We start from the raw sequence: 27,688 nt of genomic DNA, 5'->3' as shown, positions 1-27,688 counted from the left end.
GCAATCTACTTCGGTAGTGATGCTGCCTCGGAAACCCAAGGAGGGGTCGCTATGAGTCGGGGCCGACTCGACGGCAAATAACAACAACAACAACATATATATATATATATAATTAACACTGGAAAGATATAAGTTACTTTATAAACATTTTTATTTTGTACATTCTATTGACACATTTATATTCTAAAAGGAAATTCCATTTAATGGGGTTCTGTGGTTGTTCACACACTCATGCTTTCTCTATGGTTTATCAGGCAGCCAGCCAGGTGTCAAAAACTGTAAAACATACTCATAACTGTTGCATGAAAAGGATTAGACTCTGACCCACTCAGCTTTCAGCTCTGGGGAAAGCACATCCTAAAATGTTGGAATTATAGAGAAAGTAAATTTAAAAAGAGGGTTCACTTTATAAAACATTTTATTATATTTCAGGAACATATTTCAAGATAGTTAAATCAATCTGTGGGAAGGAAGATGGGGCAATGTACTTCCGTAGTGATACTGCCTCGGAAACCCAAGGGGGGTCGCTATGAGTCGGGTCTGACTCGACGGCACATAACAACAACAACAACAAATCAATCTGAGTACTTTTGAGAAACTATTTAGTCTACATTAACAGTAGTGTAGACACAGAGCAGAAATATTTGCATTAATTTGGGGTTAAAAGTTACTTTTTGGAAACTATAGGTTTAATTAAGGATGGAGTATTTTATCCTTGGAGTTTCCTAAAAGGGACATTTAGGTTAATTTAATACAATGGAAAGATAATTCATTACAAATATATTTTTGCTGCTATCCAAAAGAATTAAAGTGTATCTAGAAAGTGGGTTGGTAATCTACTTCAGTTTTTTTCTAATAATATTTTATCACTCTTAGAATCTGGAACTTCTCTTTATTTCATTTTCTACCATTTAATCTTAATTTTTAATATTTTAGTACATTTGTTAGTTTTGTATTTTTTTGGTGAATGTTTAATTTAAAAAAAAATACTTAAGACAGATTGCATTAAATGCAATTTAAAAAAATAACTTACTTTATTTGTTTAACTCAGTATTATCCATTGCTCAGAGTTGAAAATGTTCATTAATTTTAGAAGAAAACTAAATATGGAGAAGTGTATACTATTTTTAAGATAAACTAAGTGCATATAGAAAAGAGCACTGGATGAATCTATGGACTTTGGTTGAATTTTAGAGGCCTATAGCTTGCTGAAATAGTATGGTTAATTTTGTATAATATTCATATATCCTTTTTTTTTAATTTTCATCAGACTCTCAAGGGGAGTCATGACCAAATGAGCTTAAGAACCATATGTGATTATAGGGATCGACCAGGGAAATAAAATAATTGAATTGATACTTGATGAAGATGATTCTTGCTTAGTGTTTTCTTTGGCTTATCAGGACAAAATTAATTATAAGGCTCCATGAAAAATTAGAAATTGGATGATGATACATTCAATGAATTTCTAAGTTTTCACAAACTTTGAAATTTACACATTTTATGTTACTCTTTAATAATTTTCAGAGAAATGTATTTCTTTTTTAAGCAACAAATTTCAACATTACAACTGTTTGGGATTATTTCTACTCTTTGTAAAGCCAAGAATGCCATTTTGGTACTCTGTTTCCTTACTTTCTTATAATCTGTGATTTACATATCTAGATACCTCTATGATTATGTGAACCCCTGTTCTCTTTGGAGAGTATATTCATCATGAAAATGGTATAATTCTGTTTTTATTTTTCAGTTCATTTCCAAATATATTTATTGAGCATGTCAGCCATTGTGCACAAAGATTATTAAAATGGCATTATTCTGGTCTATACACAGATGACCATAATCCAACCAATCATAAAACATGGAAGGGCAGAAGCATAATATTATTAGAATAGATTGGGAAGAAAATTAATTTCTTGGATTTATTCAAGACTTCAAAGAGAAGTTAGACTTCAAAGGTTGAGTAGGATTTTGAGAGGCAAAGACAAGAAGAAAGTTAGTAATGGACATTCCTGGAAGAATGATGAGCTTGAACAAAATTTTGAAGTCAAGAAAGTGTGTGGTGCATTTAGAGAATCTCATGTAGTCTGGTGTGCCTAGCTAGAAGCCTCTAGTGGGGGAGGTGGGAAGTGACAGGAGATGAAGATTGACATTAGATTGGAACCTAACTTGCAAACCATATTAAAGAATTTGAACCTGTATTTATTAAATAAGGTGCCATTGAGGGTTTAAGGAGCTCTGGTGACGGAGTGCCTAAGACTTTAGACTGCTAACCAGAAAGTTGAAAGTTCAAATCCATCAGCTGCTCCACAGAAAGAAGATGGGGAAATCTACTTATGTGAAGATTTACCGCCTTGGAAACCTAATGGGGCCACTATGAGTCAAAATTGACTCTGTGGCGGTAGGTTTCATTTGGTTGAGGGTTTGGAGCAAGGTACCTACATGATCGGAAGGATAATTTGTGAATATATGTCTATAGACAAGAGAGCAGAATGGATTGGATCAGGAGAAGACTGGGATCTAAAGGTAGGGAGACCTAATAGAAGGTTATTCCAGTAGGCATTATTATGGCCTTATGTAGGGCAGTGGTGGGAGAAAAGGAAAAGGAACAAATCTGAATTGTTTAGGAATTAGAACCAGCAAAAGTTACATAAATCATTTGAATGTAGAAAATAAGATAAATGGAAGACTTAAGGAAAATTCTGAGATTTTAAGCTTGGTTTATTAAATAAACATTTAAATTATTAGTTGAATCTGGGATTACAATAAGAGGAAAAGCTGAAGTTCCCAAAGGGGTTAAAGAATTATATTTGTAACTAGAAAAGGACATTACAAAACCCCTTGGTGTTGAGTCAATTCCTACTCATAGCAAGCCTATAGGATAAGGTAGAACTGCCCCATAGAGTTTCCAAGGCTATAATCTTTGTGGAAGCAGACTGCCACGTCTTTCTCCTACTGTGAAGCTAGAACTAGTAACCTTTTGGTTAGCAGCCACGTGTCTGCACTACAGGGCTCCTGAAGACATATTTGAGATCATAAAATCTAGGGTTCTGAAGAAGTACCTAAGGGATTGCTATAGTAGATAAGGATGAGACTTGTCACTCCTTCTGTAGCTGAAGTCATTCTGATTTTGTTGGTTCCTCAGTATTAGATCTACATGAAAACTATTGGAGAAAACAAAATGGTCTTCTGCTAAGAAATGCATTTTGAAAATCTCTGCTCCAGAAGCCTCATTTCACAAATCAGCACCAGAGGTCCATTAGGCAGCTGCTTGGAGGCCTCACAGTTAGCACGCATTGTTTTGAGTGTCTGCATGACACTTAGGCAGCCATGTGGCAAACCCAGTAAACAGCTGGAAAGGTGCCATGCAGCCCAAGAGAGAAATCAAGACTAAAGCAAAGTGATAATTGCACTATAAAAGCAAAGAATAGTATTCAGAAAAATGTGTTGAATGTAAAGAAGATTGACGAATAACTCTTAGGTAAAAACTGCCTCTAAGGTAAACAGAGAAAGGGGATCCAGTAAATGAAAAGATAAGCAGTCAGATAAGTAAGAGACCAGGGCAAGTGTGTAAATGGTTAAGAGCCTGGGTTGTGTGTTAAGAAAAAGTTTGAAACCTATTCCTGCTGCTTACAAAACGGTTGGGGAACAGTGCTCACAAACTCAGTTCCCTTCAGGAAGGAAAGGCAAGAGAGAATAATAAAGAAGCAAGGTCATATGGAATGAAGCAAGGTTATATGGGAAAAGGTTTACAAGTAGAGGGGGATGAAAAGGGCTAGTGAACACTTAAATGTGTATGGTCGCACTCCCTTATCCACAAGGGGATATATTCCAGGACCCCCAGTATGTTCCTGAAACCACGGATAGTATCAAATCTTTGATAGTATCAAATCAAATACTATGTTTTGACCTACAGATACATAATTACTATAAAGTTTAATTTATAAATTTGCCCCGCCCCCCCCAACCATAAAAAACAACTCACTGCTGTAAAGTTGATTCAACTCATAGGGAGCTACTCCTCCTTGGGTTTCTGAGGCAGTATCTCTACGGAAATAGATTACCTAATCTTCCTTCCGAGGAGTGGCTGGTAAGTTTGAACCGCTAGCCTTCTGGTTAGCAGTCCAATGCCTTAGGCACTACGCCACTAGAGCTCCTAAATTTGGCCCAGTAAGAGATTAATAACAATAACAATTGGGCAGGTGGTGTACACAGCGTTGATATGCTAGACAAAGGGATGATTCACATCTCAGGCGGGACTGAGCGGCGTCACAAGATTTCATCACACTACTCATTTAACATTTTTGCACTGCTGTTGGCCATAGGCAACAGAAACCACAGAAAGTGAAATTGTGGATAAGGGGGGATTACTGTAGTGCAGAGCCTAAGGCACTTGACTGCTAACCAGAAGGCTGGCAGTTCAAACCCACCAGCCACTCCTCGGAAGGAAGGTGGGGCAATCTACTTCCGTAGTAATACCGCCTCAGAAACTCAAGGAGGGGTCGCTTTGAGTTGGAGCGGACTGGACAGCACATAACGACAACAGCTGTATATACTCTATATTTAGAGGTAGAATTGTGGAAATGACAAGAGTCCGAGGTTGGTTTCCATTTTTACATTTTATCTGCCAATATGAAGTATTTTGTTATTAAAGGTTTTATGAAAGAATATTTTCAGTTATTTAATGTAAATACTATTTAATGTAAATGCAAATTAGTGCTGTGAGAAGAAGAGAATCTACTACGTATGGGGAGAGATGTGTATGCTGCATTGATGAATTATGGTAGTCATGAGGCATGAAATGTAAAAGGGCCAAGAGCATGTAGTGTAATAAACATACTGAATGAAAAAATGTATTGCATGCAATAGAATTAATAATGAAATTAATAACCAATTATAAAGCGATTTGAATAATAAACATTTGTTCTTTATGAAATAGAATCTTAAAGTCCCTTGTAGTAACTTTTCATTATTAATAATTGAAAGAGACTCACCTCATAACATTTCCTAATTATTTGAAGTATTGGAATTTACCTCTTTTATTATTATTCTCTCCTAAACTTTCTGGTTATTCTATTATTTTTCTCCTCTCACCTTCCTTCCTAATAATCAGAAAGAAGTTCTATTATATAACACTGTCTTGATGGTGCTGAAGACATTTGAGTGAAAATAGAAAAGATTTTATTTTGAAATATGGTTTTCTAAAGTCTCAATTGGTTGTATTTTTGTTTTATTTTATTTTAGAATAAGATAATCCTTAGCACTGCCATTTTATAGTGGACATTGGGAGGCAGAGGCAAGCTTTTCAGTAATAATTTTCATTTGCTTTGCTTACTATCTGCTTATCTGTTTTAAATCTCACCTTTTGAATTAAACTATACCGTTTTCATTTCTTTCCTGAATCTCATTTATATTCTTGTTTCTGCCACGCTTGCAGTCATTTTCTTACTCTACCTCGCTCCAGATACAGGCAGAGCATTGAGCATCATCACAGGGATGGCAGGTATATTTTTCATACAACTGAGTCTGTTCATAGAATTGCATGTGCCTGTCTACTAATGTGATATAATTCACTTATATTTCTATTGTGTGTGTGTATGTGTGTGTGTCTGTATGTATATATGTATATCTAGATATATATATATACACACACACCAATAAAGTATAGAAATATACTTTATAAAGTAGTAGGAAATAAACATATATAAATACTTTAATTGTAATAGTTGTTAAAGATACAGCTTTTCTTTCATGAGCTAGTGCTATCCAAGAGAAGTAGTTCACCAGTATTTAACTCTTGTTTATCTATAGGGATAGAGTCTTTTAAAATTAGCCATGGTTAATTTCCCACCTCCTCAGCAGAGTTCATAATTAGATAGGACAGCAGGGATTGGTTTGTACTTCTGCCTACTCCTACCCCTTCGCCTCTAGTAGGGGAATCAGTCAATGAAATGCTTAGGTTATACTGATTGGACTGTGGTTACCTTGTCAAAGATAGCTGTGATCAACTCCTTGGTTGTAGTAGATGATCCTGGATTCGTGGAAAATCCTGGGTCTGTGGGGAAATCCATATTCATTTCTATTCTACCACCGCTCCTCTTTCCAAAGTGAGAATTTGCACTGAATCATAGATAGCACAGTCCTGGGAAAAAAATAATTTATTGGAAGAAAATATCAATTACTTGGCATTTAACAGAAGAGGGAATTGACTAGCAAGAGAATAGGGAAAAAGCGCTAAAATCCATAATGTTCTCAAGGCTATTTGTAGCTTTAAGGATTTGAGCCAGTTAAGTGACAAAATTTGCTCTTTGCTTTTGGGCAGAGAAGGAAATGGCAGTGATAATGTGGTGGGCTCAGCTAGTATAGACAAGAAATACATGTGCCCTACTTAATCGCTTTGACTGCTTCTGTTTCAAAGTGCTTTGGAGTTATCTGTGACCTCCTTTATCCCTATTAATGTAGTTGATGAAGAGTTGATAATAAAAAAAAAATGTTTCAAAAAACTAATTGACAAGTAATGGTTGAATTCTAAGGATTGAATTCCTGTGGATAAATGTGGAAGCAAGCAGAAGAGATAACATCAACAATAAGTTCCTAATAATCCGTGTTTTGTGATGTCTTTCAGTAATTGTAATTGAAATTTAGTGCCTTCTATCTTAATTATTCAATATATTTAATTTTCATTTGCATTTTCTCAGTCTCTTGTTTTCTTTCTTCAATTCTCAATAATTATTTTTTATTTTGTCTTTTATATTTATCGTTGCTATTGTTACATACAGACTCTGTGTATTTTTGCTGTGACTGATTACACATTTAACATCCAAAAATGTGAAAAAGTAGTTAGATAACTATATCCTAATAATTGGCCCTGGCTGTTCTCAGGGGGTACCATGAATGAGACATTACTAATTATAGGCTTATTCTACTTACTCTTGTATCTCCTTATGTCAGTGTAAGTTAAAATCATGTACCACATTACCCTTTCTTTGGTGTGAGCACTCTGTATTTCCTTAATACATTCAAGGCTCACTTATCAAGGAGAAGATTGTCTACTTCACTTTATTTGTTCTTTCAGTTCACCAACATAGATAGAATCAGTTCTTCATCAACTCTGAGTTAGTTATCAATTTCATATGCTTACCCAAGTTTCCAACCTCAGTGTAAATGGCTAGTTTTGAAGGGGGCAATTCTGAATTATATTTTTGTCCCAGCATTTGGATTGTGGTCAAGAAACACAAGATCATGAATATTTATATTAAAATAAAACAACAGGAAAGCAGTTTCAGAAAACAGGTTATCAAATATCTCACTGTAAGATTTGCCGTCATTGAAATGATTCAAATTTGTGAATCTGGTGTCTGCTTCCTCCTAGAAAATTTGGGTAGATTTCATAAAAATGAAGTTCTGATTGTTTTTAAAATACATTATCTTTTATGATTAAGATTTTGATGCATACAAAAGAATGTGTGTAAGTTACAGTGTAGTAATCAAATGAATAGCCATGAATCTGCTGTTCAAATCAAGAACATCCAGATACATACCTGGCTTTTACTTGTATACTCTTGGTTATTTGTAACCTACTCCTCCTCCACAGAAGGGGTAAACATTAGACTGAATTTTCAGTACATTTCATTCTCTTGGTTTTGAGAAATTATTCTGTATTTATTCCATAAAGTTCTGTGCTTATGATCCTTAATTTAACTCCTGTTCCTGTGTATCTACTACCGCTAAGCAAAATCACCTGTTAACCTTCATGTTATTGTCATCTGTTGACTTTTTGGTTACTTATTCACTGAAGATTTTATCACCTGGCCTAATCTTCCTCTTCATTGCATTTTCTGCTATCAGCCCAGGTAATATCAATATTATTGCTAGGACCTATTGAGCACTCACTCATTTCCTTGCCTATCTCAAATCCAGTGAGGCTTACCTGCAATTCTGCTTCAGTCCTTCACTCTCATGGTCATGCTTTGAAGCTTATCATCACTTGAAATTGTTGTACCACTGAAATCTTCATTCAAACACCACACTCTTGGATCAGAACCATGTGTTTCTTTCTTACTCTTTCATTAATTTTACCTCACTCTCTATTTCAGGTGAGAACTCCACTCTCTAAACTCTATGTACTCCCTGTTAGCTTCCACTGTCTTTACCTTCTTGAATATCTGGAGGTTGAATCCAGTTGCAGAAATATCCTTAGTCCCATTGCTCAGTTGTCTTTCTCTTAAGCATTTGTCAAATTAAATTCTGGATAAATCTCCTTCTCTTGCAAAAAAAATTTCTTAACTCAAGTATCCAAATTCTTCCTAATTTGTATATTTGAATCAAAATAATTGGACACTTAATGGAGAAGTGACCCTTTTATTGAAGGGTGATAAAAGCAGAAAGGAGCATCAACCTTCTAGATGTCCAGTTTCCCAACCCAATTTTCAAGGTAGCATATACTCTCCTAGTCTGGGAATTCTCCTTCTGGGAATAAATATGTGTTCATAACTTAAGGTTTGGCTATATAATCTCTGAGAACTTTGTGATGGAATGAAAGTAGTGAACTCATCATGGCAATCCCAGTTTATGACCAATCCACAGGAGAATTTACGTCTACATTGATCTCTCTGCCCCAAGATTGTAAAATGAAAAACTGGAACAACATGAGGCTTAAATAATGTTTACCAAACATTTTAAATATTACTTCATGAAACAAGTATTAGCTAACATTTGGAATCAAAACTTTGTTTTCAGTTATGTGCAGGTAGGTTATACTGAACAGTGCAAACATCTATCTCTGAATCATTGTGCATTTTAAAACACACTTACTATTTAGACAAACATTTAGAATGAGTGCTGTTGCCCTTTATTAATATTCTGTATTAATTATCCCGTATACAGGCTAACACCTGATCTTTCTTTATTTGCCAAGTTAGAGAGCTACGAAACAGATTTCAGGAATCCTCCTTTATAGTTCTCTTTTCTTACCTACACATATGCTATTGAAGCAACAAAAAAGCTAGACATTCACATTAGTGCCAGTATCAAGTGTTGCTTTAATTTAGTTTCCCAAATGTCAAGAAAGCAAGCTAGATGAGATTGTTGACACATTAGTATTAAGGAGCTCTGGTGATGCAGTCCCTTAGGCATTTATTTGACTGCCAACCAAAATGTTGGTGGTTCAAACTGACCAGCTGCCCCATGGAAGGAAAATGGGACAATCTACTTCCATAAATGCTTACAAACTAAGAAACCCAGAGGGGATCAATATCAATAAGAATTGACCTCTTTCATTAGGATAGATATAAGCTTTAAAGGTCTGGAATAATGGTCATTGCACTCCAAAACTAATTTGAAGTGATTCCCTTTAATGTAAATTCAAAGTAATAGATTTTTTTCAACTATAAAGCTCTGAATAAGTATCATATTTTCAGTGTCAAATAATTATTTAATATTTATTAAGTATTACATAACAAGCAGTGTCCTCTGAGCTGAGGTACCCACATAGAGCTTATATTCTGATATGGAAGGAAATGATTCACAAATCAACAAATAAATAATTGCAAATAGAAATAAACAACATAAAAAAAAAAGTAGGATAAAGGGTGGAAAGTGCGAAGTCCTTGAGGCAGTAACAAGCTTGGCAAGTTTTAGGAAAGAGCTACAAGGACAGCGTGACTCAACTTGGCAGATTGAACCAGGGGGAGCATTGTAGGAAATGTCATATCTTATGCAAATATCATGTTAGGCTGCAGGTAACTTTTGGATTTAATCCTCGGTGTTATTTGAAGCTGCTGGAGAATCATCAAGCAAATAATGTGACCTCATTTAGATGAAAGATTACTCTGGCTGCCGTGTATCAAATTGTTATCGAGCTCCTACCATATGTTGGGCAGAGTGTAGATTTTCAGACATAAGTAAGTCATGGTTAGCAAATAACTCCTAGGTTCATTGGATTTCAAACAAATAACCTAATAATCTGATAGGTAATATACGTATTAGAGCTCTACAAGAAAGCATATTAAGAAATCACTGACATTGAGACTGGCATCTGGGGGTGGATTTTTATGTAAGAGTTTCATGGAGGAGATAACAAGTAGACTGTATCTTAAAGAATGAGTAGAAGTTACTTAGAATTATGTAGAGGTACAGTAGGATAATGGTGGAGTTTTAGAAAAATGAATACACAAAATTGCTAAAGTAATAACTACCACTGTGCTGTTGTAGCATTACCACAATGCAGGTAATGAATCTGGGATGATAGAGCACGTTCTGATTGTAAAGAGCTTTGTAGGTTCTATTAAGGAACTTAGATAAGACTATGGATGTTTACCTACCTCCGCAGGGCCTTTATAATAAACCTGAAGGGTGTTAATTAAGAGATGGCTATAATTGGATTTTCATTTTAGAATAACCACTCTAGAGACTATGTGGATGGTAGGTTTGAGGAGAAAATAACATGTGGAAAAGAAAAACATGTATTCAGGTATTACCTTGGTCTAGGGCAGCTGACCAGGTACCATTTCATTCTGTTGTACGTAGTGTCTCCATGTGTTGGAGCTGACTTGATGGCAGCTAACAACAACAGAGCAGCAGAAGCTCGTGAAATAAGATAAGTGAATGTAGCAATAGAGAAAAGATGAGAGATTGAATCAATAATAAAATCAGCAATACATGGTAAATGATGGAATTAGGATGTTGAGTAAGAGCAAATAGTCAAGAAAGACACTAGTTTTATAGAAAGGAAACTGGGTGCATTGGTCCCCACATCAAAGTGGAACAGTTGTTCGGGGAGAATCAATTTATATGTGAGACAAGTTCAGTTTTGGAAATATTGAGACTGAGATGTCCTTGAGAGTGCCAAGGGAAAACCTCTGGCAAAAAGCAGAAGAAATCGTTTTAAATCTTAAAGAACTCTACACTGCAGAAAGCAATTTGGGAAGTAACTGCAAAAATAAAAGTAACATCAACAAGAGAATCAACTGAAAGGAGAGCTAAGTAGTTTTTGTCAGGCCCAGGAAATATAGTAAAACCTGTGAAAGTCAGAACTTTTCTTGTTTTTCCAGGTTTCGCCACCTTTCTGCCCCCGACAGGGTGCAGTCTTAGCATTTTTTTGTTACTCATTTTAGTAGAAAATATTTGAATTTTCCTTCTCTAACAGGTTTCCACCTTACACAGGTTCCATCTTCTGCAGGTTTTACTGCATTAACATTTAAGTACACCAAGGAAGAAGAACTTCTGAAGAGCGCCGAGAAGGAAAAGTGAGAAAAGCAAGATCAGTAGATACAAATGAATAGAGTTTCAAGAAGAAACAAATAATATGAACAGTGGGAATAATAAAGGAAAAATGCTTCTTAGATTTGCCAAGTAAGGGGTCATTGATGCCTTTTGCAAAAGTGATTTCAAAAAGGTAGGAAGGAATAGAAGCCAATTGCAGTAGTCTGAGGCAGGAGTAGGAAATGAGAAGATGTATATAGCAAGAAAGTGTAGAGGAGATGTATTGAGGGGAGATATGTGATATCAAAGATAGGTTCTTTCAGTACAGGAAATACTAATGTGGGTAATTGGAGTGAGGGAAACGACCCTTTAAGGAAAAGTATTACTTGAAACTGCAGGAAAAGGAGAGGATGAGTGAAAGAAAGGTCATTGGGCCGGGGGGGGGGGGGGGGGGGATGGGGTTGAACATACAGGTGGAATTTATGAATCAAATGTCTTATTATTTGTCATTGAGATAGGAAGAGAGTAGATGAGAGATAGATAAAAGTCAGTTTTTAAATTAAATGATGCTAAATTGAAGGTGATTACGTTTGATGATCTCTGTTTTCTTGTTGCTGTGATTATATGGTGGTTGTTGAGAAAAGTTCCCCAGGATAGAGACCTGGAAATTTAATAGGGTGTTTGATTGACAGTGTTGTTGTTGTTGCTAGGTGCCATTGAGTTGGCGCCGATTCATAACGACCCTGTGTACAACAGAACGAAACACTGCCCTGCTCTGTGCCACCCTCACAATCCTTACTATACCTGAGCCCATTGTTGCAGCCTCTCTGTCAATCCATCTCATTGAGGGTCTTAGCCTTTTTTGCTGATCCTCCACTTTACCAAGCATGATGTCCTTCTCCAGGGAATGGTCCCTTCTGACAACATGACCAAAGTAGGTGAGATGAAGTTGGGCTATTCTCAATTTCAAGGAGCATTCTGACTGTACTTCTTCCAGGACAGATTTGCAATTGACAATGGGAAGGTTTAAAACAGTCCTTGATTAAAAAGTGATGGGAATAGATGAAGGAGAAGAAAAAACAATCATGCATGACATTAGCACAACTGAAGTTGGAACCATGAAGTTGTAGTGGTGCCAACTTGTATAAATGTGTGCTTTTCTTAAACAAAACATCTAGGTACATGTACTTCCAGTAGCATAGAAATCAAATTATGCCATTGAACCAGTCAGTGTTAGAGATCTGATGAATGTATGGACAGATAGAAAGGCTTAGTCTATAAGGGAATTTGAAGGTGATGGTATGGAGTGGTTCAGATGATCGTTCTTGGAGTCTAGGTTCACAAAGGAAGGCAATGATATATAGTACAGGAAATTGGTAGGATCAAGAAACAAAGTATAAAATAAAAATCAAGTAAAGTGGGAGTGAAATCATGAGACAACTGACAGAATTAGTGGTTGTGATCAGAGTTTGAAACATTGGAATTTAATATTCCTGAAGTAAAATAGTTTCATTGGATTGTTAAGTCCACAGTTTTGCTCCAGAAATGGGGGAGGGAGGTTGATGCAGAAAAAGGTAAGTATCACTGAAGTTATGGAAATCTAGGTATTGAGGGTCTAGATTGTTGAGCAGTTTTATGCATACAAATTAAAATCTAGCATTGCCGTACAAATTAGAGTAAAGAAGCTAGCTGACATCCAATTCCCAAAATTATCAATGACTAAGGATGAGGATGTTAGATAGACATTAACAACCTGCATAAATAATGAATGTTACAGCTAAGTAGTGCCTGATAGAAGTAAAAGTTTTGCACATTATGGTGGGAGATTAAGATCTGAATGTGCCTGTAGCAAACCAATCACCCTTCCTGGACCTGTTGACCATGAATTGTGAAAAAGTAAGTAGACTCTGCAGGTGAGGACTATACTGGAAGCAAAGGTTGAGCTGAATATTATGTAAGGCAGAAATATGGAGAAACCATTCTTTAGAAATGTTGATGGTATAAGGAAGCTTGTTAACAATGGAATAAGGATTCTTAAGACTACAACTATAAAGATAACTAAAGTTATCTTTATTAACTAAAGTTATTAGGTGCCATCAAGCCAACTCCAAATCATATGACCTTATGTATAACGAAACAAAATATAAGAGGGGGTTAAACATTGTACAGAAAAGAACAAAGGAGATGAAAAATTTACCAAGAAGAGATGGGAGGATGGGACTTGCCTTTCATTTACTAGTCAGTAATTAATGGAGATAAGATGCTCAAATGGAAGGAATTAACCTCAAATAACCTAAATTTATCTGAGATAGTTTTGGTGTCAGAAATGTCAGGGAAGAATCTGACGCAGGTGTTGCCTAGTGCTAAGGACTGGCAGTGAGTTCCTGCTCTAATTCCACACAGTACTGGCTCAAGGTAGTTGGGGCCATGACTAGGACCCTAGTTAGAGAAAAGATTTGAACAAAGCTAGTGGCATAATGGTAAGAGATGGGATTTCTTTGTGAAGTGTAAACTATTTTCTTATAGATATCCTTGCTGGAAAGTACTATGGGGAGACATTAGTAAATACAGTCAAACTGTCACCTCCTGAGCTATCAACATTTTTATCTCATTTTCTCGGCATTGTTAACAATTTTCTCCTTCCCTCTTACAAATGTTTTTTTCTTCTCCAGCGAAATTAATCTTCTATTTGTGTTTCTGATTTAACCTTTCTTAATTTCCTCCCACTAATTATTTCTTGTTTCTCTTGTATTTCAATTTTTCTTTCTTTGCTGAAATGTTTTCTTCTCAAATTACTCTTGAAATTTTCTTAATGATACGTTATTTATACCCTGTCACCCCTTCAAACACTCTTGAGGATGGTCCATATTTTTCTCTTTTTTTAACCTCTGCTATGAGTTGGGGCCAACTCGACAGCATATAACAACAACAACAACAGCATTATTCTTGAGGATGTATTTTCACACATGCTGTCACCACTCCTTCATCGCTCTTTAGGCATCAATCCTCGACAGTGTGGCCTCTGCTTCCAGCACTCTGCAGACGGTTTTTTCTGTGATTATTATTTTCCATATTGAGCTAGATTTGGGATTTACTGTTGCTGTGGTTACCATCAGTGTTCCCTTGGCTCTATATTTCTCCAGTGTTATTATCTTCATATACTCTTTCTTTGGGAGCTCTGGTAGCATAGTGGCTAAGACACTTGACTGCTAACCAGATGGCTGGCGGTTCAAACCCACCAGCCACTCCTCAGAAGGAAGGTTGGGCAATCCGACTCGACGGCACATAACAACAACAACACTCTTTCTTTAGCACTCTCTAAAGCTACTTCTGACTGTGTAATGTGGACTGACATTATGAAGTGACAGCTAATGGCAGCAGTGCATATGAGGAATTTGCACTATACCTATTCCACTATTCATATACAACTAGCCAAATAAAAGAAACTTTGATGAATCATTTAAAGCTGGTTAGTGAAACTGTTGTTCACAGACATTAGACTACGAGGATGAAGATCATGCCTCATTACTGCTCATATAGTATAATAACATTACATAATTCGGTGCTTTAGAGATCTATCTTTAAATTTATATCATTTGACAGAGTTTTTTGAGGGTCCAAGAAAGAGGGTACTATAAAGACAATACCACAGTAAATTAATAACATGATTTTATTAAAACTGATGAAATGTTATTAAACTTTAACAGCTGCTAAAAATAGGAACAGAAATTTTATAGATGGAAAATGGTGATTATATCATCCCTCAGGATTTTTATAATTGATATTTTTAAATTGTGTCAATTTACTGCATGTTAATTGTTGCTAGAGAAGTAGTCCTGCCTATTTGTGGTTTTGTTTCTATTATTTATAACTATAATGAAATAATAATGAAAATTACAAATAGTCAATAAAATGCTCAAAATATTCTCAATACATGTACTTCTTATATGTTTGTATGTGTACATATTTAATAATATATCTTAATTGTTCAGTATTGTATCTGTCCCTGATTTTCTTGAGGAAATTGAGACATTTAATCTTTTCTCCTTGCTATTTCCAATGATTACTGTGTAAAAAATACTTCTCTAGATGAGACTATACTTTCCTTCTCTTTTTGATGATAAAATAGTCTTGTGGGTACCAATAATGTCTTTTGACATTAATGGTGTCTTACTTTCTCTCAATATGTGTATTACTACGATTTTCACATTTTAGATTGTTACTGACTTCTTGTTGTTGTTGTTGTTATTTGCCATCGAGTCAGCCCCGACTCACAGCGACCCCTCCTTGGGTTTTCAAGGCAGTATCACTACAGAAGTAGGATTGCCCAGCCTTCCTTCCGAGGAGTGGCTGGTGGGTTTGAACCGCCAGCCTTCTGGTTAGCAGTCAAATGCCTTAGGCACTATGCCACCAGAGCTCCTGACTTGGCTGCCTCTAAATATTTGTTATTTTTGAATGGCCTCATTTATGATTAACCAACATAGAGGTTTTACATTTCTCTCAGCAGAAATGATCCATCATGCCTAAAGCTTTGTTTTAAAAAGGTTTATTTTTCAAGAATCCTTTGAAAATTTACTTATGGAATCTCTACAATACAAACATGAAATAAGTCTGTCTGATTTAATATAGAAAATAATCTCTGAGTTGCATTATAGAACAATTTTCATTAATTTCTAATATTATTTTGAAGCATTACATTGTATAGGTGGCTTTTTTCTGTTTTGTTTTTTAGTATTCTTAGTATTATTTTTTGTCATATCTAGAGAGCTATTCTACACTGAGCTCGAATTGTATCGTTGTGATACATGGGAGAATGCCCACTGGCCTGCTCTTCCCTGGTACCTGTCATAAATTGCATGTACTTTGGTAACGTTGTCCTTGCTAGGTGCCATCCAGTCGCTTGCAACTCACAGTGACCCCATGCGTCAAGGTAGTACTGCTCCATGGGGTTCTCTAGGCTGTGGGTCTTTACAGGAGCAGTTTGCTTCATCTTTTTTCCATGGGGTCACTGGGTGGGTTCAAACTTTCAATCAGCTGCTGAGCGCTTAACCATTGTGCCACCTTCTGATTGAGCATAAGACCCTAACGTAAATAGCAAAGGTGGTAAAATAAGTAGGAGATTATGTCAGATACTTGGAAATTAAGAGGAGCTAATAAGGAGAGGGGGAGCTCTGGTAGCGTAGTGCCTCAGGCACTTGACTGCTAACCAGAAGGCTGGCGGTTCAAACCCACCAGCCACTCCTCGGAAGGAAGATGGGGCAATCTCCTTCCGTAGTGATGTTGTTGTTGTTGTTATGTGCTGTCAAGTCGGACCCAACTCATAGCGACCCTTCCTTGGGTTTCCAAGGCAGTATCACCACGGAAGTAGATTGCCCCAATACTGCCTTGGAAACCCAAAGTGGGGTCGCTATGAGTCGGGTCCGACTCGACGGCACGTAACGACAACAATAAGGAGAGGGAAAATGATTCAAAGTTGTCAACTTTGATTTCAAAGTCATCAAATGATTCCAAGTATCTTACAATCACTAAATGATTATATTTTTCCCCTTGAAAATGTCTGAAAAGAAGTTCTAAAATGTAATACTCTCCGCTTTAGTCTTTCTTACGCATAAACACTGACTCTTTCAGTTTTAATTTTTCTGATACTTATACACTGACATTAAATTCGAAGTCCATTTAAATGGGTTTCTTTATTATTGTGGTCTTGTGTCAGCCTATCTTACTCTCAAAATCCGCATATGCTGTTATATGCTTTTGAATTAGCTTGGTATCATCACCCTGCCTATTGCTAAAATACTGTCGGTTGGTGCAAATCAGTTCTGTTTTGGGGGGCTGTTAACCAGTGTCCTCTGCAAGTGCCTGCAGTTTGGATTAGCTGCCACTAGATAATGCCAAGCAGCTGTCAACATCTACCCAGATTATATACCCAGACCCAAACCAAACCCACTGCCGTTGAGTTGATTCTGGCTTAGAGTAACCACCACTGGATTTCCAACGTGATAAATCTTTACGGAACTAGATTGCCCCATCTTTCTTCTGCGGTGCAGCAGGTGGATTAGAACCACCAATCTTCTGGTTAGCAGTCAAATGCCTCAGGCATTGCACCTCCAGAGCTCTTCACCAGACTATGTTGACACATTCAAAAAATCTGAACTATTTTAAATTTATATTAAAACATCTATACTATTTACTCAAAAATACAGAACCATGACAGATACTAACTCACTTTGTAAAAGACAACCAAATAATTTACCTAAGAAACATAACATTTGCAAGTGAGAGGTTTCTAACCTTTTATGTGCTCTGTTCCTTAAACAAAGGAAAACAAGCTGTGGCCACACTTTTCAGAATCAAGTTTTTAAAAGCATTTAGGTAAAATAATGTGAACAATTACAGTTACAAAAGCTGCTACTCATACTGAAATACAGATCCCCAAGTAGGCACCAAAATAGATTATTTCTTGCAGAGTCTTATGGGTATTTTCTACTTCTCAGTTGCTGCTATTAAAAATTAATTATTTATAAACTCTCATCTTAAAATTCACTGAAGTTCTCATATTTTAAGGGATATCTTGATTCCTGAAAGAACTTTCCATGAGACTGGCTGATCTGGGAATTGCTACTTTAAATTTCTTAGCAATTACCTCAGGTCTTACCTAGTCAGACCTTTCCTTACCCATTTGTGGAAGAGGAGCATATCATGATATTTTTATGTGTTATCAAAGTTAAAATAAAGTAGCTTTTCATTCCCCTGAATTATGATGGGACATTTTTAGGATATTACTGCCATGTAATTTTTTTCATGTTTTCATCTATTAATCTGTTTTCATTTCTCACTGTGGAAATTATTATATAATGCCAATTTTCTATATTTATATTTCATATTATTGTGGAAAGAAAAATATAAGTAATATTTAAAAGACATTCTGTAGTCTTCAATTTGTTCACTAAAGGAATATTTTTTTGCAAGTGGTATTTCCTAAGGACTAACTTTTTGTTTCATGAATAATAAATAGATCCTTTTAGAACATAGGGCATGGCAACACACTTGAGATTAATTATCTCAATTTCATCCATAATTATATATTTCACTTATTAAATAGAACCAAAGAATTGAAGTTGTATATTCTGGCATTTCACTTTCCACTTGGAAAAATGGATTGGTGGAATCAGAATAGATCGATTTTTGCATAAATAAATTAAATATTAGCCTAATGTTATGTTTGGGTACTCAAAGATGTCACACAAATTATTGTCGTATGTTATATAATGATATATGTTGACTGTTAACTTAAGATAATTAGAAATGTTAGTACTCTTCAAAAATATGTTTTAGGCAGTTTAAGATATATATCCCTTTGATTCTGATTGTCTAATGTGATGAAGATACACAAAGATACATATACTAAAACATGTAAGAAGCTATTGAGCGTATTTATTTCCAAAGAAGAAAGTTTTACCTGAAACAGTTTTTCAGAAACAAAAGTAGAATTACAAGTTTTTATACTATGAGGTTCCATTTTTCATTTTTATTCTTGCCAGGTAATTGAATGTTATATACATATTTATATTTCAAATTTTTTAACCTGTTCTATAACTCTTATATTAAAACTACTAAAATTATCTTAGAAAATCAATCATGTTCCAGTACACAGACTTTAAATATTTAAAAGTGATTTATTACCCTATGAACTTAAAATGTAAGGTCAACACAAGATACAATGTAGAATAAGTTCAACGTTTACTTCCTAAAGTCATTAATCTCCACTGACCCAAAAGTATGTGCCACATAATTCATGAAGTTTGGAAAATTATGTTCTTTTTCTTTTTACTGTTTTGATGGTCTGTATTTGTTGTTATCAAAAATAAGATTGAGAGTTTTTAGGAAAAGTGGAAGTCCTTGATACATTGGTCTTGAGGCAGACCAATGCTTTGACATCCGTAATATATGCTTCTTTCCGTGTCTGTAGTTACAGCTGTGTTGTGTGCCATCCAGTCCGTTTCTACTCACAGAGATCCTATAGGACAGAGTAGAACTGCCACATAGAGTTTCCTATGCTGTAATCTTTATGGAACTAGGTGAGGTGTAATAGTCTGATTTGAAGTGTACTTTGCAGTATGTGTTTCGTTTAAGTCCTAGCATCAAAGCTAGCTAGTATTTTAAGATCATCTGACAGAATGTGGGGCTATTGTTGGAAAGCATTTATTAATCACATATGTAAAACATTATGCTAGACTCTTGTTGTTGTTGCTATGTGCCATCGAGTCGGGATACAAAAAACAATAATGATAGGTTACTTAAAATTAAGTATATTTCTTTCAACAAGGATTAAGTTTTGGTGTTGTTGTTATTGTTGTTATGTGCCGTCGAATTGGACCAGACTCATAGCAACCCCTCCTTGGGTTTCCGAGGCAGTATCACTATGGAAGAGATTGCCCAGCCTTCCTTCCGAGGAGTTTGAACCGCCAGCCTTCTGGTTAGCAGTCAAGTGTCTTAGGCACTATGCTACCAGAGTTCCCCTAAATTTTGGTACTAGATTTATTTGTGGTCATCAAGATCATATTGTATCAGAACTATTATTATTTCATTTAATTAAGACCCGTTCTGGATTGCATTGTTTGGCATAGCTAGAGTACTAAGATAGATGCCATGGACTGGCTGATAACCAGTGTTCTACACCATGAATTTATTGTGGCCCATGTTTGATAAGGCAATAGGTTTCAAAGTTGCACTTTTTTCCTTGTAACCTAATTTAGACCTTCTGTTTAAATTTTCAGGTATCATTGATCCTATTATTATATTGAAAGTATTTATATATATATATATATATATATATATATGCCTTAGGGCCTTAATATTTATGTTGTTTTCTTCACTTTTTTGAAAATGTTAGGAAATTGAATTAAATCCTTTAAACTAATGCATCACATATGTCACTTGTTCCAAATATGGAATTCATTTTGGAAAACAGTGTTGTTTTGTTATTGATTGCACTGAGCAACTCCTGTTGTTGTCATTGGGAATTACTATTACAGGCAGATTTTGGTTCCTGAGAAATTCTTTAGCAGTGTGGTGAGAATTTGCTCAGACTATGTTGGGGGAGAGAAAATTCTTTACATACTCAATAATTTTAAATAGTTACCTTTTTCAAAGTCAGTTTGATGCATCATAACCAAATAGCCAAAGGGCACTAAAGATCAACTGAGCTGCTTTTTGACTAACGTTTCAGGGATTGTGAAGCAGCAGATAGACAGCCATATCACAGATCCAGATCAACAGAACAGCGGCCTCTGCTAGAGCGGACCACCACCCGCTCCAGATCCACTGAACGTCCTGATACAAACCTCATGAGGTCGATGCCTTCATTAATGACTGGAAGATCTGCCCCTCCTTCACCCGCCTTATCGAGGTGAAAGATAAATCAATCAGACTAACTTCCCCTCTGCCCCACCAGCACTCCATTTTATTTTCCCAGCAGCTAATGGTCTCTTCTGTCATCCTTGGCTGATCACTAATAACAATCAATACTAACCCTCTAAATGTAAACACACTATTTATATTCAGTGGATATAATAGTGTGTGGCTGTCATTGTAATGTGTTTATTAACCGTTCTGACTACATTTGTTTTGTGATTTCTCATTTATCAGGAGTCCTGGGTACATCCCCACATTGCACCTCATAACTATCATGTTCTTCTCCTCCAGAATGAGAAATTGTTTGTCTCCATTAGACATCACTTTTGGAATATTCATCATAATGCCAATAAATGAAACCAGATATTTACTTTCTTCCTAACAATGCTAATATGATGTATTAACTAACATCTTCTTTAGCTCAATTTTGAAATGTTGAGACTATTATTTATAGCTACATGAGCTATTTTCCAATAAGAGGATATTTAATGTGAACCTGAGTAAAAGTCTCTTTGGATCAGGGAAGGAAAGTTAGGATTTGATAGCTGGTAGAAAGCAATGTAAAATGTTACCCTTTATTTCTTGAGCTGCAGGATTCTCTTGCTTGCATATGGATTGAATATTGATTTACAATAACAATTACCTGGATTTTACTGTAGGCTTTTGTGTGCACATGAATGTGTGAATGTATGCATATTACACAAAAATATAAATGTCTTTTGCAATTTAGAAGCATTCAAATATCCTTATTTTGTCCTATGTTCTTAACCTTTTGATCAGCAGCTAAACCACTTTTAAAAGTGCATTTAGACAACTATCATGTGAACCAAATGTATTGAACGTATTTACTCATTCTATTGAAAATGAATGTTAATGGTGTGTCTTGTAGGTCTCATCCTCGTACTGGGTCTGTCCAAACAAGCCCGTCAAGTACTCCAGTGGCAGGGCGCAGGGGCCGGCAGCTCCCACAGCTTCCACCAAAAGGGACGTTGGAGAGAAGTAAGTGTTGTTGGGAATTATGTCATATAGGAAGTGCACACGGAGGCTAAGGTGAAGCAATACTTGTTTTTTTTTCCAAGCTCTACGTTATTTTTCTTCTTTTGCCAATTGATATTTTACCTCTAATTAATTGTAGTTATATTTATAAATATCATGTATTTTGCACTTAAAATTTGTAATGTTTGGGGAAAAAATAAGTTTTCTTTATTTCTGTTGCTTTTTAATATTTTTCAAATTTGAATAGATTCAGTTTTAAAAATAAATGTAAGCAGTGCTCTTAAATAAGCAGTTGGATGATATTTCATTGGTACAACTAAGTTATGTAATTGTTGTTAGTTACATAAAGTTTATTAGTAACTAGCCAAATCAATTTTCACACACTGCAAAGGACTGGTTAGCTGATGCACAGCAATGGTGATCCTTCAAAACTGGACTACCAGGAAAAGGTAATCATGAATATACCAAAAAAAGATGCATGTTGTACTGATATTTTTAATACTTTCAAATTTTGGCATAAGAAGCACTATTGCATACACACACATGGACATACTGCCCCCCAAATTTATAAATTAGTAGATAAAGAACCTCTAAAAGCATGGATAATAATTTAATATTACAATTTTTCAAAATCATTTTTAAAATAATCCCTTTATTTGGTAACTGGATGTGCTTTGCAATAAAGAAAATATGTATTTAAGTTACCATTTAACTTTTTTTTAATAGACAATACAGTCTGTGCCTTTGGAAATTTCTGTTGTTTTTAACCCCTGTGCTTTGGTTCCCTTTTTTTGTTTTGTTTTTATTTTGTTTTTCTAGACAATGGAGTCAAGGAGATAGAATCTTATGAAGGTCTGTACATAAAGGAGGGTTTGTTTTGTGCTGACAGCCTTTTTGGGGGGCTATGTAAGCAAAAATAAACCCAACTGCAATTGCTGTCCCTTCATTATGTAGACTTTTATGTACAATAAAATTCTTTTATGATTTTTAGTATTCAACTTTTGTTTTTCTTGGATATTATACCAAGGCGTTAAATTTCTTTGATTCAGTCAACTAAGAATGCAAAGGGTTTAATTTTGTTTAAATTCAGAGATAAAATTTAAAGTTTGCTCTTCTTAAAAATTTAATCTGCCTTTTAGACAGAACTCTAGGTCATGATTAACACTTGAACCAAAGATATCAATTGCAGTCTGTGTTTATGTCATTGAGGTTGAGCACATAGTCTAGTTATAATTATCATCATATATTTCATTTTGTATTTATGATGATCTTTAAATTATTAAATTTGACTTTCTAGAAAAGAAAGTTATTGAATCAGATAGTGATTGTGGTTTGTATCTTTACATCATGTTTTATGTTGTAGAAAGATTGTGTATCCAAGTTAAATGTGATCTAGTTTTATTATCAAACACTACATTATAAACATTATACTCAAGAGAAAATATTAAGTTATGAGATACGGGATGTGTACATTTACTAGAACAAAAATTTTCTGCTTCTTATAAAATTCTGAAACTTCTTTTGCTACTTTAAACAATTTTTAACTGTTTGTGTTACTTATGAATCTCCAGCACATAGAATAATGCCCAGCATATAGTAGGCCCTCAATAAATATTTGTTGAATGAATGGATGAAATACTAATTTTAAAACTCAAAAGATATTTCAGGTAGTTTATAAAGTCCCATCAAAAAAATCTTGTCATCCTATGTATGTTTATATATTTTTTGTTGTTTTTATAGCCTATTTAATATAAATTTGTAGCATATTGAATTTAAGGAACAATACTTTTATTGCTTTATGTAACTTACTGGAATTAGTTGTGTGCTTATAATGTTGTAACTGAGTGAAGTTCAGCTTCTGTTTTGTGCTTCTTTCTACTTACTGTATACTATGCTTTTGAATAACCCAGTACAGTTGTGACGGGTGGTTTGTTATGCTGCACCTTTAAAAGAGTTCAGAGCATTTCTGTGATTGTCAATTACTTGCATAAGGACAAGTATATATAATTTTAAAACTACTTTTCATAAGGAAAGTCCTATGGTGTGTTTGGAATTTTTATCCTCCCAAATTTCCAAAGGTAGTATTTCAGTATCATTTGTTAGAATTATGAAGTAAGAAGGATAGTTAATATCAGAATTTTGAAATTGTTTAATTTTAGTCTCTTTCATGGCTGGACTCTATTGAGATATGAGTCCCTCCATTCTTTATAATCATAAATGTACCAGAAAACCAAACATAGAGTTCATACTTAAAGTCAGGGTGATGAAGTCTCTGATGGCTAGTCAAGAAACATTCTGTTTACTGCCTGTTCTTTTTGTTTTGTTTTTTATTTTTTAAATAGAATCAATTAAAACTATGTCTCATTTAGGGTCCCCTATTGTAATTTTTTCATTTTTTTCCTTCACAAAAGAGAAAGGAACCAAAAGCTCTGTTATCCTTTACAGTGTCACATAAAACATTTTTGTTTGTTTTGTTTTGCTTAGAAGTGTGGATGATTTTTTAAAATCATTATTTTTATAAATGTTGATATGGAGACTTTAGGATGTACATAGTTGTGTGATTTGCTGTAGATTTAAAAGGCAATATATGTATTTTTAAAAACTCTTAGCTTCTAGCTGAGGTTAAATGCACAGTAATCCTAAATAGACTTTCAGTTGACTAAGTCAAATGATGTTTCACTTGTCTCTTAAAAAGTTAATTGTCACAAGTTGTAATTTAATGGCTTTATTTTATAATCAAAAGCATTGAGGTATCTATGTTCTAATCTTCTTCAATGGATGAAAATGAGCAAGTCTTAATTTAAGTTTTATGCGTTATGTTAATTAAGTTCTATTTTAGTTTGTACAATTAGTTAAAAACCTTATGTATGTCGGCCTTGTATGTTGGTACATATTTAGTCATCTCTTCTCAGAGCCATAGAAATACAGTAAGATCAATATAGTGAAAGTGCAATATCCTAAGCAAGGCATTGTTACTTTGTTTTCCTCTAAATTTGATGCACTCTTGAAGAAACAAAACAAGGTTTTTTTGTTGTTGTTGTTGCTGGTTTTTTTAAGTAATTTTTGTTCTCTAGAAAAATCATATTAACATTAATTTTCTAACAACATATCAATTTATAGACAAAGTATTTTGCCTGCTTATACAGTTATACATACACATATCTCAAATATTTTAGGGGTCACAATTTCTTTTTTGTGAATCAAGTCATCTTAAAAGCCAGCAGTAATTTATTATCAGTATACTAATTTTCTTTTCCATAAAACAAGTCAGAAATCTGTTAAAAATAAGTTTCCTTATAATCACTCATTATTATGAATAATTCAAAGGTTTTTTGTTTTTTTCCTTTGTTTCAGTTAACAGTAACAAATATACATATATGATCTTATTTTTTCTTTACTTTTACTCATGCAAATACAGAAGTTAATGAAGAAACCAGGCACGTGAAAGAGCAGGGGGTAGAAAAACAGGTTGAAGAGGTGGAGGCAGGTCTGTCCGTGTGTGTAACATAAATAAGTGAACATTTTAGAAGTGTGAATTTTCTATCTCAAATAAGATTTTGGACTCCAAATTTATAAATATGCAATAAGAAACAATTTCTTCAGTACTAATTTTCAAATAGTTTCTGATTTTGTTAATGAAGTGATACTACATAAGCTATCTGGCATGTTGTCAGAATATTTAAGTTACCTAACTGGTTCAACATTTTCCTTAATATTTAAATCAAGCTAAAATGATAGATAGGGTCCCTGATCAAGACTTATACCTATCATTTACCTCACTTTTACATTCGGTCTATTTATTTATTCATTCAAAAACATTCATTAACTACCTATTAAAAAATAAAAAAACACTACATTTTACTATGTGTTATTCTGAACAAAGTTTTGTTGAAGCCTTAGTACCTTCTCTCAAGGACTTTGAATATAAAAGAAGCAAATTATAAGTAAATATAGAGCAGAATATAAGTTCTATTAACATTTTAGAGACTACAATAATTTTCCCTTAAGTATATTTCCTAAAATAGAGCAATTAATGTTAGGTTCCTTTTCTTCATCCATGATCAATGTTGCTCTTCCATTTAAACAACCATAATTTCCCCCAAAAGAGTCTTCCTCCCATATGGTATGGAGAGCTTTCATTTGTAGATGTTTTTAAAATTCTTATGATACTTATATATTTCATTTTTGCTACTGTCTCTGTCAGAATGTTCCTGAAAGAATTTTAAAATGAATAATATTGTCATATATTTACTATGTTTATTTGAAACTCAGAATTGAATTCCAATCTTATCCAAGCAGTCAGCTTTTAACTTTCTTTAAACAATGCAGAATAACTTTAAATATACTTTTATCAAGTGTTTAATCATTATTCCTTATTCATGAATATTAGAGTGTACTTGTTTGCCTTTTGTCCTTTTTCACCATTGTACAAAAGCAATACCATTGTGTACATTGTACATGAGATTTATTTTCATGGGTGCATATTCTCAGTGGTGTTTGTAGTTTAAGACTGAAGATATTTTAAATTATAGTTGCTAATTACCAGTAATTATCTTAATGTCTTAAAGATAAGAAAATCATTTGTATATACTTGATGAAAGGAACAAAGACAAGATTTTTGCATATTTATAGAAATGTTTAACTATTTCTTTTCTGGATATCTAGTATTCTAACCACTAAAATGTCATATATCTTTTTCTTTCCTGGAATGTTATAAGAATTAGTTATATTTTTATAGAATTCTATATGAATGGATTTCATTTTAATTAAGCTGTACAGTTCATCTTTTCCTATTTGCCCATTCCTAAACATCTGCTAGGAGCTCTGGTGGCGTAGTGCCTAAGGCATTTGACTGCTAACCAGAAGGCTGGTAGTTCAAATGCACCAGCCACTCCTCAGAAGGAAGGTTGGGCAATCTACTTCCATAGTGATACTGCCTCAGAAACCCAACGAGGAGTTGTTATGAGTTGGATCTGACTTGACAGCAGTGAGTTTGGTTTGTTTTAAACATCTGCTAATATTTCATACCAATCCTGAAATGGCCTCCACAATAAAGAAACTTTGTAAGATATCATCAATTTGAAGAATTCAGCAATATAGTTACCACTTTTATATTTTATGATTTCATTAAGATAAAGAAGCCCATTTGTTGAACCAGTTTGTGGCTTATGTTTAATTCTTAAGATAGACTTAAATAGTAAATTATATCAGTTCTTGAATTATCATAAAAGCACATCTAAAACCACCTAATTTATTATAAACAATAACTTTCTTCCTCCTTTTATGTCTGCTCTTAATGCTTTCTTTCTGTAGTGGAAGAATATGCTGTACTCTTCTCTTCGTTACCTTGAAGTGGTTTTGCTTGGTGCATGGATTGCTTTCTATAGTGTGTGATGTTTCTTTTGTGCTGTACTTAGTTTTTATTTGGGTTGTTAATGAACAATTATTAACCACTATTGTCTGTTCTTAATGTTATAAAGACAATGAGGGAGAAACACCAAGCCCACCTATTAATGGGAAAAAAGGCAAGTCTAAAATGTAATTAATAGTGTCTATATTGCAGACACTCCATATAGATATTGTAATGGGGGTGAATGATATGCTTTGTTAAATTAAATAAGTGTAACTACAGGTATTAGTCCCAATTTAAGCTATCCAATATTTACAACTTCTGTTGTGTGTTTATATATTTTGAATATGAAATTTTAATTATAAATATTAATTTGTACTTATTACTAGGTCCTTGTAAAATCCTATTTGATTGAAATGTATGGCCTTAAGATTGGACATTTTGCTTTATTGATCATGTTAAGGGACCGAATTCTGAGGAAAATAGTAATGTTCATAGTAATCATGCATTTAGAAAAACACATAGATGTTGTTCAGTCCTAGAAATGAAAAATTTAACTATTTTTCAAAATATTCTAAGTTAGAATTTTAAAGGAAATCATGAAAAATACTTATGAGTCCAACAATAATATTAAATGAATATGTATAGTATTTGTGGATTTTTCACATTTCCACATACATGATTTAGTATAATGCCAAGGTGAGTAAATAAATTGATTGATTTTAC

General features: G+C 34.4%; 1 protein-coding gene across 1 annotated transcript in view; it reads left to right on the top strand.

The window, feature by feature from the left end:
• The window catches only part of RIMS2 (regulating synaptic membrane exocytosis 2), a 726,314-nt gene that overhangs the window by 491,571 nt on the left and 207,055 nt on the right, over positions 1-27,688 (top strand). The window contains exons 20-21 of the mRNA XM_042783638.1: positions 20,432-20,611; positions 21,506-21,615. Of these exons, the coding sequence (XP_042639572.1) occupies positions 20,432-20,611; positions 21,506-21,615 (290 nt within the window). The remainder of the gene's footprint in view (positions 1-20,431; positions 20,612-21,505; positions 21,616-27,688) is intronic.

This window comes from Orycteropus afer, unplaced genomic scaffold, assembly GCF_000298275.1.
Source record: "Orycteropus afer afer isolate SDZICR_OR568_19922 unplaced genomic scaffold, OryAfe1.0 scaffold00021, whole genome shotgun sequence".
Taxonomy (NCBI): domain Eukaryota; kingdom Metazoa; phylum Chordata; class Mammalia; order Tubulidentata; family Orycteropodidae; genus Orycteropus; species Orycteropus afer.
Note: the sequence above shows the minus strand (reverse complement) of the source record. Positions and strands in the feature narration are given on the sequence as shown.